This window comes from Sorex fumeus, unplaced genomic scaffold (genome assembly GCF_029834395.1).
Source record: "Sorex fumeus unplaced genomic scaffold, SorFum_2.1 ptg000122l, whole genome shotgun sequence".
NCBI classification, from domain to species: Eukaryota; Metazoa; Chordata; class Mammalia; order Eulipotyphla; family Soricidae; genus Sorex; species Sorex fumeus.
Window position 1 is genome coordinate 53,984,193 of NW_026606179.1, and position 13,141 is coordinate 53,997,333.

At 41.4% G+C, this 13,141-nt stretch overlaps 1 protein-coding gene across 1 annotated transcript; it reads left to right on the top strand.

Annotated features, from left to right (window-relative positions):
* Positions 1-4,610: 4,610 nt before the first annotated feature.
* On the top strand, positions 4,611-12,924 carry CMTR2 (cap methyltransferase 2). Its single transcript, XM_056136884.1, has 3 exons — positions 4,611-4,797; positions 5,269-5,353; positions 9,095-12,924. Exon 3 carries the CDS (start codon positions 9,115-9,117, stop codon positions 11,401-11,403), a length of 2,289 nt encoding a protein of 762 aa, XP_055992859.1. The 5' UTR covers positions 4,611-4,797; positions 5,269-5,353; positions 9,095-9,114; the 3' UTR covers positions 11,404-12,924.
* The last annotated feature ends 217 nt before the right edge of the window (positions 12,925-13,141 follow it).

The window sequence follows — 13,141 nt, forward strand, 5'->3', positions numbered from 1 at the left end:
CTTTAATCCCTCTAAATACTACCCATAGCTTTAAGTTTTTAATTGATATTTGTTAAGAATCAGATTTAAAAAGCAACCGACTACTACCACTAAAAGGAGCAAAAGTCATAACACTCAAAGTTGGGAAGGCTGTGAAGTGATAATGATTCTTATGAATCGTGGGTAAGGCTGTAAGATAGTGTAAAAAGTAAGTAAAGTAAAGGCCCTCCCGTTGATCATCAATTTGCTCGAGCGGGCCCAGTAACGTCTCCATTGAAGACTTTGTTGTTACTGTGTCTGGCATATCGAATACTCTCAGTAGCTTGCCGGGGATAAGATAGTGTATTTGGAAAAAATGAAAATTTCGTAGGAAAAACATTTATCTCCCTTCACAAATCTCACCATATTAATATTTTAGAGGTTGAGAAATCTAGACCTACTCCATGACCCTGCCATCCCAAGAAAACAAAACATGCTTGCAAAATAGTCTTATACTTGGAGTTGGAGAGATGGTACAGGAGTTAAGACTCTTGCCTTGTATGCAGAAGACCTCAGTTCAATCTCTGGCATTGCATATGGTACCTGAACAGGACCAGGAGAGATCCACGGGCACAGAGCTAGGAGTAATCCCTGACCACTGCTGGCTCTGACTCAAAAAAGAAAATAAGTCATACTGGAATGAATGAGTTTATGCATAAAGGTTCTGAATTGGAAACGACTCATACCCTCTTCCACAGGAGAATGAATAAAATGTTATCCCTCCATATAAAGACATACTACTTAGCAATAAAAAGAGATGGCCTATAACCTATAGTTTATAAGAATGAATGAATATTAATGGAGTTCAGAATATGCTTCTACAAAATATGGTGCCTTTGATATTGCCAGTCTGTAAAGCTAGAGGAATTTGAGAAACGGTGAGTGCAGCAAGAATCCTGGAAGCTTCTCAGCCCTTGTGTGAGACGTGGCTGCCCATATTAGGAGGAAAGAAGGTTCCTAATCTCTGAAGACAGGGAGACCTAGGAGGACCCGAGGGAACATGGTTGGTAAGTTTCTTCCAGTTTCCTACTCTCAGCTCAGTCTCATTGTCATGTTTTCCTGTGGCCGTGACTGTTTTCCTTTGATGCACTTTTCTGCATCAAACCTGTGGGAAATTGGCCCCCTAAATTCCCCTGGGTAAAACAGTTTAGGTCTTAGAATACAAAGGGTTTGCATCTGTGCATCCAGCAAAGAAGAGAATAGACACCAGGGCCAGCAAAAATGCACCGAGGAAAGAATAGTATAAACAGCTTAGGGTCTTTTAGATGCCTGCTGATTGGCTATGGGATATACCCAGCCTTTTGTCTTCATGCATCTATTGATGTGTTTATTAACTGTCCTTAGTGTCTGTGTCAACTTTAACAATGGCTTGTGTGTTGAGAGTCCAGTGGAGATGGGGGAGTGATATGGTATTGAATAAATGGCTGCCTGGGAGGCCACTGGTGGCTGCCCAGAAGACCTTAAAGCTTGGACAGTCTGTGTGTTTGTCTCATTCTCTGCCACCAAGCCCCACTGGTCTAAGGTTTCAGTCTGATAAGAATTAGATAAAATCCAGGAAAAGTAAATGGACGTTTAACTCTTTCTTTAGGTTTTTATTTCCTTGCAGAGATTCCCATATCATGAGATGCTACTACATTATACAATCACACAAATATATCAGTATATTTATATAAACATTTTCTTATTCACCTCATTTTTGTTTACAGAGTCTAAACTAAGAATCTAGAGGGAAAGAAGGCAGTATGTTTTTCTTTCCCTGTAATATAAAAAGTATATGTATACTAACAGATAAGAACTGAACATTATAACAATTGTAGACTATAATGGGCTGAATATATGCAATTCTAAATTAGGTAAACTCAAATTATGATGATAGAAAACAAATCAGCAGTTGCTGATTTGTTGGAAGAGGATTTGATGGGGAAATGTTTAGGGCAACTTTCTGGAATATTTAATAGATATTTGTCAGGGAAAAATTTTGTATATTAATTATATCTCAAAAAGTTAAAAAAGAAAAAAATGGCAACCAGCTGGTGTTTAGAAGTTTTTTCCTTCTACACATTTTTCTATTATCTGCTCATACTCTCCAAAACTTATTTTTTCCATCTCTTTTATTAGCTATTTTGGCAGATTTGTGACTGTGTCTCATTATGCATTTAGTTTATATTTCCTCAAAGATGAATGACTATTGAATTTGAGCTTATTTTATCTTTTTTTTTTGCCCTTTGGATATCATCTTTTTGAAGTGTTTTTTGAAGCCTTACACCCATTTTTTATAATGGAGATTATTTCTTATTTATTTGTAGTTGTTTATTCTGGGTAAATTACATGTAGGTTTTGTAGTTATCTTCTCACTCTAGAGTTGTTCCACACTCTTACTAGTGTCTTATATAGATGTCATTAAACATAGGTAATTCTATATTTTCTTTTCATAATGCCTTTTCCTTATATTTTTCCTTTTTGCTTACCTCTGGGTCAAGAATTCACTTGCGTTTTCTGCTAAAAGAGTTATTATTTAACTTATAGATTGGTAACCTGAAAAAATGGTTTTATGTTTATGATGTAAAAGCACAAATAAAGCTTTTCCATATGAATATCTAAATGACCTAGTCCTGCTTTTAGAAAAGATTGTATTTTCTCTATTAATACATGTCATGGAAGATTTGTATAAAGTGTAATAAATAATGTATAATTTTCACAAGCATCTCAATTCTATACACACTCCTGTATTCTCCTATCTTCATACAATGCTGGACAAAGAGCCTATGCATAGATGCATAGTGTGTGACATGGTTGTCCATAATGAATTTAATGTCCTTAAATTAGTCATTGAGAGAGTTTCCAGTTTTTGTTTCTGTTGCTATTGGGGTGATGAAAAGAAATTTTGTCCAGAGTGAATGCCAGTTGTTTGTTTTATAAGGATAAATTGCTAGGAGTGGAAATTGCTGAGCTAAGATTCAAGCCCACATATAAGAGAATCATGCCAAGTTTTCACTCCCACCGGGAATTTATAAGCCGGCTTCCCTCATATTCTCATCAACAGTGACTATTATCAATCTTTGCTAAATCAGTTGAAAAGATATACTGGATGACATTGTTGGCTATTTGTTTTCTTTTTCACATGGTTTGTTCAAAAACCTCCTCCTCCCTCTACCCCCTCCCGCCTCTTTCTCTCTCTCTTTCTCTGTGTCTGGGAGCAAAAAGCAAAAAGCAAACCTGGGACCTCATCCATGCAAGGCAAGTGCTGTCTCCTGAACTTGGTGCACATCCTTGGTGCACCCATTTTCTTCTCAGGTACTCTCTGCCTACAAATACATATATATATATCATATATGATATGTATATAATATGTATTATACATATATATCTGTCACTGTTCTCCCATTGTTCATTGATATGCTGAGCAGGCCCAGTAACGTCTCCATTGTGAGACTTGGTACTGTGTTTGGCATATTGAATACATCACAGGTAACTTGCTACATATATATACATATATATACACAAACCTGATTTTTTTTATATATATATAATACATCTGTATATTCTTCCTGCATTAACATATGCCTGAGACCTGGGCCCTACAAAAACAGGATGAGAACGCTATTCAGGTTTCTCAAAGAGGAAGCGAACGAGCTACGAGCTACGAGCTATGCTTGGAGTATCACACTTCACTCAAATGAGAGATAGAATCCGGAGTTCCCATCTCAGTCAACGCTCAAGAATCAGGGACGCTGTCTCATTTGCCAGGGCATCAAAAATCAGATGGGCTGGACAGTAATAAGGTTTACAGATGACTGCTGGACTAGAGCCATTACTGACTGGATTCCACGGGAGGTCAAAAGATCGCGTGGACGCCCACCTACAAATGGTCAGACTTCTTCGTCAAGACCCTGAATGATCGGTTTGAGGCTCTGCATAGTTCTATAATGAGCAGATGCCATTGGGCTACCCTGGCACGCAACAGGGATGAGTGGAGACGTTACTGGCACCCGCTCAAGTAAATCAATGAGTAACGGGATATCAAATGATCAAGTGATATATGTATATAGATTTGGGTTTGTTTGGGGTTTTTTGGGCCACATCTGCCTGTGCTCAGGGCCTACTCCTGGCCTGGACCATAAGGGATGCCAGGCATCAAACCCAGGTTGCAGCCTGTCAGGCAGGCACCCTACCCGCTGTACTACCACACCTTTCCTACAAACACATTTTTTTAGAGGAAACAATGCTACTTGGTAGTTTCCCTAGTTCGCTTTTTAATTCAGATTGCCCTCTGAGTTTTAGTTTCGATTCTATGTGCGCAGAGGAAGCCCCTGAGCCAGTGGGCGGTCCGGATCGCACCCTCCCCCGAGGGTTCCCTCCGCCCCATCGCCCCGCCTTTAGGAGGCGGGGCCAAAGATCGGTTCTGCGCGCGCAGCTTCCGTTGCCATGGAGTCGGCCGGGAGGTTTCCTTCACCCCACCGGGAAGCCAAGCCCGGGGCGCCGAGCTTGGGCAGCGCGGGCGACGCCAGCGCGCATCCCTCGGACGCACGTGACTCCGGCCCCGCCCCCTGGCGCGTGCGCAGTGCCGGTCAGGGCGCGCGGCCGCGCCCGGGGAGCCTCTTCGCTTCCGGTGTTCCCAGGGCGTTTCTGGGTCTCCGTCCCGGCCTCGGGGCTCGCCGCCCCCGTTCCGTGCGGCCGCGCTCGCCGCGGGCCCCCGGCAGCGCTCGGGCAGCCGTCCCGGGAGCGGAGGTGCAGAATGGCCCCGCGGCGAGCGCTGAGTCCCGGGGGGCGTGAGCGAAGGTAACGCACCCCCTGGGCTTTCCCGGGGGAGGCGGGGGCTGCGGCTGCGGCTCATCCCCGTCGGCCGCACCCCCCGCGGCTCCCGAGGCAGCAGGGCTTGGGAACCCCTGGCCCCTAGGGAGCTCGGGACACACCCTAGTTGTCATCTTCCTCGGTGCTGGGAGGAGGAGTTGGCAGAAACACTCCCCAAAGTTGGAGCGGTAACCCCAGCTAAGGCAGTTGCGAGTACCTCTGGAAATTGTGCGAATTCCCTAGTTTGCAGAGTCTCCGTTTGTGGGTTTAGGGTCGGGAGCCTCATACCCTCAACCCCGAGTTGCAAAGTATGAGTATGTCAGGCACGATGCACCCTCGCAGCCAAATCGTGATGCCACTTGCTCTCTTGAGTGCTGAACAGGAGGAACACAAACTGGGGCGTTTGACCTATGGCACTGTAAGCCACGTGTTGTGTGTGTGTCTCTCTCTCTTTTTTAGTTTAGTCATGCATTGAAATGAAGTTGAAATGCACTCTTGGGACTTTTCCAGGACCTGCCCGGAGGAGGAATACCATTTGTGCTAAGTATGAGACCCATTCATATGATGCATTCTTACTAGTACTGCATTCAGAGCATTATTTTAAATCCCTAGGAGGAGGTATGAAGTTAGGGCAAAGAGCTGTCACGCCCTGGGAACCTTGCATTCTAGTTTGAGGAAAGCAAGTAAACAGTACACATAAATAAACTGGATTATGTTGTGGAAAGAAGAGTGCTGTGGGAGGAAGTGTGGGGTAATAGTGTCAGGTATTGGGAATGCAGGGTGCATTTGAAATTAGAACGCCAGGGTAGCCAGGCTTTTCAGGGAAGGTTGCGATTGAGCAAATACTTCAAGGATGAAAGGGAATAATAAGCTATCTAGGATGGAGGGATTCGCCAGTGTAAAAATTTTTGCAGTATGCCTGTGTCTTCAGCGACCAGCAGGAAAGGCCTGTGACTGGAACAGAAGTAGGGGGAATAGTAATAGAAAGTGAGATTAGGGATTGAGGGTAGAATTTGCAAGGGCCTTCTTGTTGACTGTAAGGATTTTGGCTTCACTTTGCAGTGAACAGTCGGTACAGTTTTTGTGGAAGGGGAACATAGTTAAACTTGAATTTTACAAGGTGTCTCTGGTCAGTACGTTTTAGAGTAGACTGTCAGTGGAAAGGATGTAAGACTAGACAAAGATTGCAAAGCTGTGACAGTGACCCTGTCACTGTGACAGAGACAGTGACAGAGAGTTGCCTGTGTCTGTTATCAGGAGGCTGATAGTTGGAAGTGGGTGGGTTTGGAGGATTTGATAGTAGAAGCATAATGTTGAGGAGGTTCAGTGTATAATTGTGGATTATTGATCTAAATAATATTCACTGATTAATTTTGGCCTGTCCTCAACAGGTCAGGAAGAACAGTGGAGTTGTTACTCATTTTAGTTGTTCTCATGTGATGGTAACTTACATACTTATATAAGATTATCTGCAGCCATAATTTAGTATGTGACACTATTCACTGAAGTTAGACTATTCCAAAATAGAATGTAGGTGAAATCTAAATGTGATTGTAGTTTCCAATAGACGTGGAATGAATTAAGACAATGCATTGGGGTTTTTGTTTGTTTTTGAGATTTCAGTGAATATGATTAGGGTTTCAGTGAATGTGAAGATGTTCCTGTTTTGCCTTTTCTAAGAAATTTATTCAAATACAGATTTGTTGTTTAAAAAAAGCAAGCTGAGAAAAATAGCACTGTAGCACTGTCCTCACATTGTTCATCAATTTGCTCGAGTGGGCACCAGTAACGTCTCCATTGTGAGACTTGTTACTGTTTTATGCCACAGGGAGCCTGCCAGGTTCTGCCATGCGGGTGGGATACTCTTGGTAGCTTGCTGCGCTCTCCGAGAGGGATGGAGGAATCGAACCCAGGTCAGCCGCATGCAAGGCCCTACCTGCTGTGCTCTCACTCCAGCCCGTGAGAAAAAATATCAATGGATAATTGAATAGCCATTTACCACAATTTATGTATTATTTGTAAATAATTGACAAATAACTAAGAAGATGCATTGTACTTTGAGAAGCTTAAAAACTATAAGATAGGTGGATTTGTAAAAAAAAATGTAAGATATTAAAAGGCTTGGGAAATATGTGCTGATATAAGTGGATCAACATGAAAAGTATCATGTTGAGTGAAATGAGTCAGAAAGAGAGGGACAGATGTAGAAAGATTGCACGCATCTGTGGAATCTAACAGAATAGGAGACTAACACCCAAGAATAGTAGAGAAAAGGACCAGGAGGTTTGCCCTGTGGCTTGGAAGCTGGCCTCACATGCTGGAGGATAAGGCAGCTCAGACAGAGAAGGGAACACCAAGTAAAGGGTGCTGGAAGGACCCATTCCCGCTCGGGTTGGGAGCTGCTGAAAATAGACTATAGACAACACAATGGCCACTCAATACCTCTATTGCAAACCAAATGCCCAAAAGGAAAGAGAACAAAAGGGAATGCGCTGAAGCAGTACAGAGTAAATATTGATAAAATCTTTTCTTTATTGTGGCTCTGGTTCACCTGTATTTTTATTATAGCCATTAATCAGGATTTTTGTGGAAAGGTGATTTAGTTCTCTTTTTTTTTTTTTTTTTTTTTTTTTTTGGGCTGGAGCCATAGCACAGCAGATAGGGTATTTGCCTTGCAAGGGCCCAACATGGCCGACCCAAGTTCGATTCCGTCACCCCTCTTGGAGAGCCCTGCAAGCTACCGAGAGTATCTCGCCCGCACGGCAGAGCCTGGCAAGCTCCCCGTGACGTATTCGATATGCCAAACACAGTAATAGTTGTCACAGTGGAGATGTATTTGATATGTCAAACACAGTAACAATTATCACAATGGAGACATTACTGGGCCCGCTTGAGCAGATTGATGAACAATGGGAAGACAGTGACAGTGACAGTTTTTTGCATAATAAATTTAAGTGCTTTTGAAAATTGGGTTACGCTGAATATGCTAAATGAACAATGCTTTGTGCTAACAAGTACCCCGTAATACTGCTTTGCTTGAATTTACCCACAGCACTTTGCCATTACACCTCACTTCTTCCTCTTACATATCTTTATGGTGGTTCTTGGTTTATAAGACAGTGTATGTGATTATTTGTAATCTACGTACTTAGTAAGAAAATTCCGTTTAAAATGATAAAGACAGTGGTGGAGGTCCTGGATACATTGGTCGCAATGAATTTGTCTGGTAATACGTAAATTTTCAGACTTCTGTCACCGTAATATCTAAAGCATAATAAAGCTTTAAAAAATATTCAACTAGAGTGTAGTATTTTAGTAAGAAGAACTGCTGTTTTACAGTGGAAGCATGGACTGTCTGACCAGATGAAACAAGAATCTGTCCGATTTAGTCAACTTTATCATTCACTGGTCATGAGCAGCGCAGTTAATAAGCACTGTGAGGCTGGTGATCTCTAAAGGTGACTTGGGACTGGAGACAGTATAGCAGATAAGGCACTTGCCCTGCATGCAGCCTATCCAGGTTCCATTCCCTTGGCACTCTTTATGGTTCTCCGGCCCTGCCAGGAGTGATCTATGAGTTCAGAGCCAGACATAAGCCTTGAACACTGCTGGGTGTGGCCCCAAACCCCAAATAAAGGTGACTTAGTACCATGGGTGTGCATGTCCTAGTAAGGGAGTGAAAAATGGGCAGAGGACTGACTTAGCAGTTCTAGTAGGTGAGAATAAGAGGATGGTGACAGATTAGTTCTGGCAGCAGAACTAATACTGGGTCAGATGCAGTGTCCTCTCCTGAAAGTAGGTGAGATTCAGAAGGAGTTGAAAAGCCAAGAGACTCTTAATAGAGCTTGGCTTGAGGTTGTGTTCAAGGATGAATCTGTGAGAGAGTATTTTAGGGGTCTGTGGGTGATGTCAGCCAGGGCAGAAAAGAACTTTGGAGAGAAACTGGATGGATTCCTTATGTAATAAAAGCTGTTGCTGGCAAGAGTTTTCTAGTGTCAGTATGTTTTATCATTATCAAAATTATTTTTTAAAAATAAACTCAAAGATGTCATTTGTCCCTGGCCATGTAGTGAGTTCTAAGTGGGAAGTCTGTTGGATATCAAAGCCTTGACTCCTCTATTATTCCTTTCCTGTTTCTTGATTCCTTTCTATTACCTCATGTTCTGTTCGAAAATATTAGTCTTCCCACTGTATGCCATTTATCTTGAGTATGATCCAGTTTGTTGTAGATGAGATTTCACTCACAGATATATTTGATTCATTTAATTGTGTTTTCTTTTTCTAGATTTTAATTTAATTTGAAAAATGAGTAAGTTCAGAAAGCCACCCCTGGCTTCAGGCCCTGAGACTTTCAGCCCAGATGTTCTTGCTGACATTTTTGAACTCTTTGCCAAGAACTTTACTTATGGCAAGCCACTTAATAATGAGTGGCAGTTACCAGATCTCGGTGAGATTTTTACCTGTGACCACACGGAATTTAATGTGTTCCTTGATTTGAAGAACTCCCTAAATGAAGTGAAAAATCTCCTAAGTGATAAGAAACTGGACGAGTGGCATGAGCACACCTCTTACACTAATAAAGCTGGGAAAATAATTTCTCATCTGAGAAAATATGTGAACGCTGAACTTTGTACTCAAGCATGGTGTAAGTTTCATGAGATTTTGTGCAGCTTTCCACTTGTTCCACAGGAAGCTTTTCAGAATGGAAAATTGAATTCTCTACACCTTTGTGAAGCTCCTGGAGCTTTCATAGCTAGTCTCAATCACTATTTAAAGACTCATCAATTCCCCTGTGAGTGGAGTTGGGTGGCTAATACTCTGAATCCATACCATGAAGCAAATGACAATCTGATGATGATTATGGATGATCGACTTATTGCAAATACTTTGCATGGTTGGTATTTTGGGCCAGATAACACTGGTGATATCATGACCTTGAAATATCTCACTGGACTTCAGAATTTTATAAGTGACATGGCTCCCATTCACTTGGTCACTGCAGATGGGAGTTTCGATTGCCAGGGGAACCCGGGTGAACAAGAGGCATTAGTCTCCTCTTTGCAGTACTGCGAAGTTGTCACTGCTCTGACGACCCTTGGCAACGGTGGCTCTTTTGTGCTGAAGATGTTTACTTTGTTTGAACACTGTTCCATAAACCTGATGTACCTGCTAAACTGTTCCTTTGATCAAGTCCATGTTTTCAAGCCTGCTACTAGCAAGGCAGGAAACTCAGAAGTCTATGTGGTCTGTCTTCACTATAAAGGCAGAGAAGACATCCAACCTCTGTTATCAAAGATGGTGCAGTATTTTGGGACTGAAATGACCACCAAAGCTCTGTTTCCCCACAATATGATTCCTGAATCTTTTCTTAAAAGACATGAAGAATGTTGTGAGTTCTTTCATAAATATCAGCTAGATACTATTTCTGCGAACATTCGCCTGTTTGAGTACATGGGAAAAGAGGAACAGGCAAAGTTAGATAATTTAAGGGACTGTGCTGTCCAGTACTTCATGCAAAAGTTTCAATTGAAACCCCTTTCCAAAAATAACTGGCTAGTGAAAAAATCTAGTGCTGGTTGTCATAAAAAGTGGTTTGGGCAGAGGAACAGATATTTTAAAACCTACAATGAAAGGAAGATGCTGGAAACTCTTTCATGGAAGGATAAGGTGGCCAAAGGATACTTTAATAGTTGGGCTGAAGAACATGTTGTATACAATCCTGGACAGAATTCTCTTCTTGAAGGAGCAGATGCCAATCTGGAGTGTCACTTGTGGCATATTTTACAGGGTAAGAAGCTTCCAAAGATAAAGTGTTCTCCTTTCTGTGATGGTGAAATTTTGAAGGCTCTGAATGAAGCAATTGAAAAGTCCTTAGGAGGTGCTTTGAATTTAGATTCCAAGGTTAGACCAGAACAGCAGTATTGTTGTTCCTGTCATGTCTTTTCTGAAGAACTGCTGTTTTCAGAGTTAGTTAGCCTTGCCAGGTGCCTTCAGGGTGAGCAGGTTGTTGAACCTACCAGCCAAATGAAGTGCCTCCTTGTCGGGTTGCCAGCCTTCAGTGATACCAAGGTGCATATGCCTTTGGAAGTCCTGCACCTGGAATCAGCTAGACTCATGACTTTTAGCTCTTCCTTGCTTCATGATGGAGACCCAGCTTACCAGCAGTTATTTTTGGACTGCCTCCTACATTCACTGCAGATGCTTCAGAGAGGAGATGCTATGATTTTACCTATACTGTCCTGTTTTACAAGATTTATGGCTGGTTTGATCTTTTTGCTCCATAACTGTTTTAGGTTCATCACTTTTTCGTGTCCCATATCCTCCGAGCCCCTGAAGACCTGTGCGGTCCTGCTCTGTGTTGGTTATCAGGACCTTCCAAATCCTGTTTTTGAGTATCTGCAAAATTTGAATGAATTGTTGAGTGCTTTGCTTAGCTCTAATGCTCCCCAGCAAGTTTTACAGTTTGTGCCAATAGAGATGCTCCTTAAGGGGACACTACTTGACTTTTTGTGGGATCTGAATGCTGCCATTGGTAAAAGACATTTGCATTTGATTGTTCAAAGAGAGCAAGAAGAAATAGTCAGCAACCTCTAGCTATAAAACTGAACTGGTCTTTTCTGGGATTTGACTTTGTGGTCTAACAATTTCCAATATTATTGCATTCCTTGCTGTATGTAAGTCTCTACATTTTGGAGAAAGGCAAACTTTTACAATATTTATAGTCTGTTTCACAGAAAACCACCTAGTTCTGATCTCTCACCTGCATATGGTGGAGTTTATACAATGATAATCAACCTCAAACATGATGTATGTTGATAGGTCTGGGGTGGGCACACCTGTGCCTGCAGAGGCGGCTTTGCTGGTCTCATGTACCTGCTTATATTTGCACCTGTGTGCCTTCATTCAGATTAGATTACCCCACCACCACCACCGGATTATTTCCGCTGAATGTTAATGCTGTTAAGGAATTGATAAGAGATTGGTTAGAGATTGATTAGAGGTCTTTGGTAGAAAAGGGAGCAGGACTAGGACGACAGCTCAAATGGTAGAATATATGCCTAGTGTGTATAATGCCCTGAGTCCTCATGGTGCATGTCACAGTGTCACCCCTGAGCATCCCCTGATGGGCCCTGATAGACATCCATTGTCCAGCCACCAAACTGCCAGGCCCATACAGCTAGCTTGAATGGCCCCTGTATTTTTATTTTTAAGAAGGAAGAGGGTTTTTTGCTCCTCAGCACCATTAATTTTCCTCAGCACCACGCTATTAGAGATTCAGGGTGCTCATCTGGCCAGATTTCTTGACATGTTCTTCAAGGCCATTTACTGTGTTCAAGCCATTGACCCAGTTTACTTATTTGTATGGCTAAATGCAGCTGTGTGCTGTTTCATAAATACTTCACTAGCCGCAGTCATCCAACTTGAAAGGATTCCAGGACAACGTCAAACCAAAGATCATGTTTGAAACAATGATAAATTCTATATAATATACTCCTCAATCATGAAAAACTAGTGGTGGTGTCATTGTTTTTATCTTCTAGGAAACAATCAGTGAACTATAAGATTTTTTTTAAACTATAAAACTTCAGGACAATATTGAGGACATATGAATATGATGAATAATAGTGAATGCTGAAAATAAGTTATAATGCTTTTAGAAAATTGACTTAGTATTAAAAAGTTCTTCATCTTGGACTGGGGATGTGGCTCTTTGGTAGAACACATGTCTTGTATGTGTGGGGCCCTGGTTTAATCCCTGGCACTGCAAAAGCAAAAATCAAACCTTCATCTTTACTGATTTTTTTTTTAGCCATAAAAGAAGCTCTTTACTAAAAGATTAGCCAAGAGATGATTGTTTTGCCGGCCAAAACTTCTTTTAAACTATATGCAAATGACAGTTTAGATTAACTTTCCTGGCTTGTCTATGACACATGCTCATTACATTGAATCTCCACAAAGAATACACACATATACAGTTTAGACATTTTTGTTAGTTGTGTGAAAAATAGATGTATATCTGATGTATTTGGTTGCTAAATATTAATTTGAAAATTTTTCATGTTCTTTGCTATTTTGAGTTCCATTATAATTCATGAATAAAGTCATTAGTCGAGAGATTTTTTGTGTTCGTCTTTTTTAAAGAGAATCATGAGGCAAGTTAAAAATAAGACTTGGAAACATTTTTTTTCAAGGAAGTCGTTTGAATGGGAGTTAATGTTCCTTCATTTCCTATTATTTGAATTCATTAAAATTTAGTCCTTAATATTGTAATATTTATGGAAAGTCTACTTTGGGAAAGAAATTGAGTACTTAAGGGATGGAGGGGTGAATG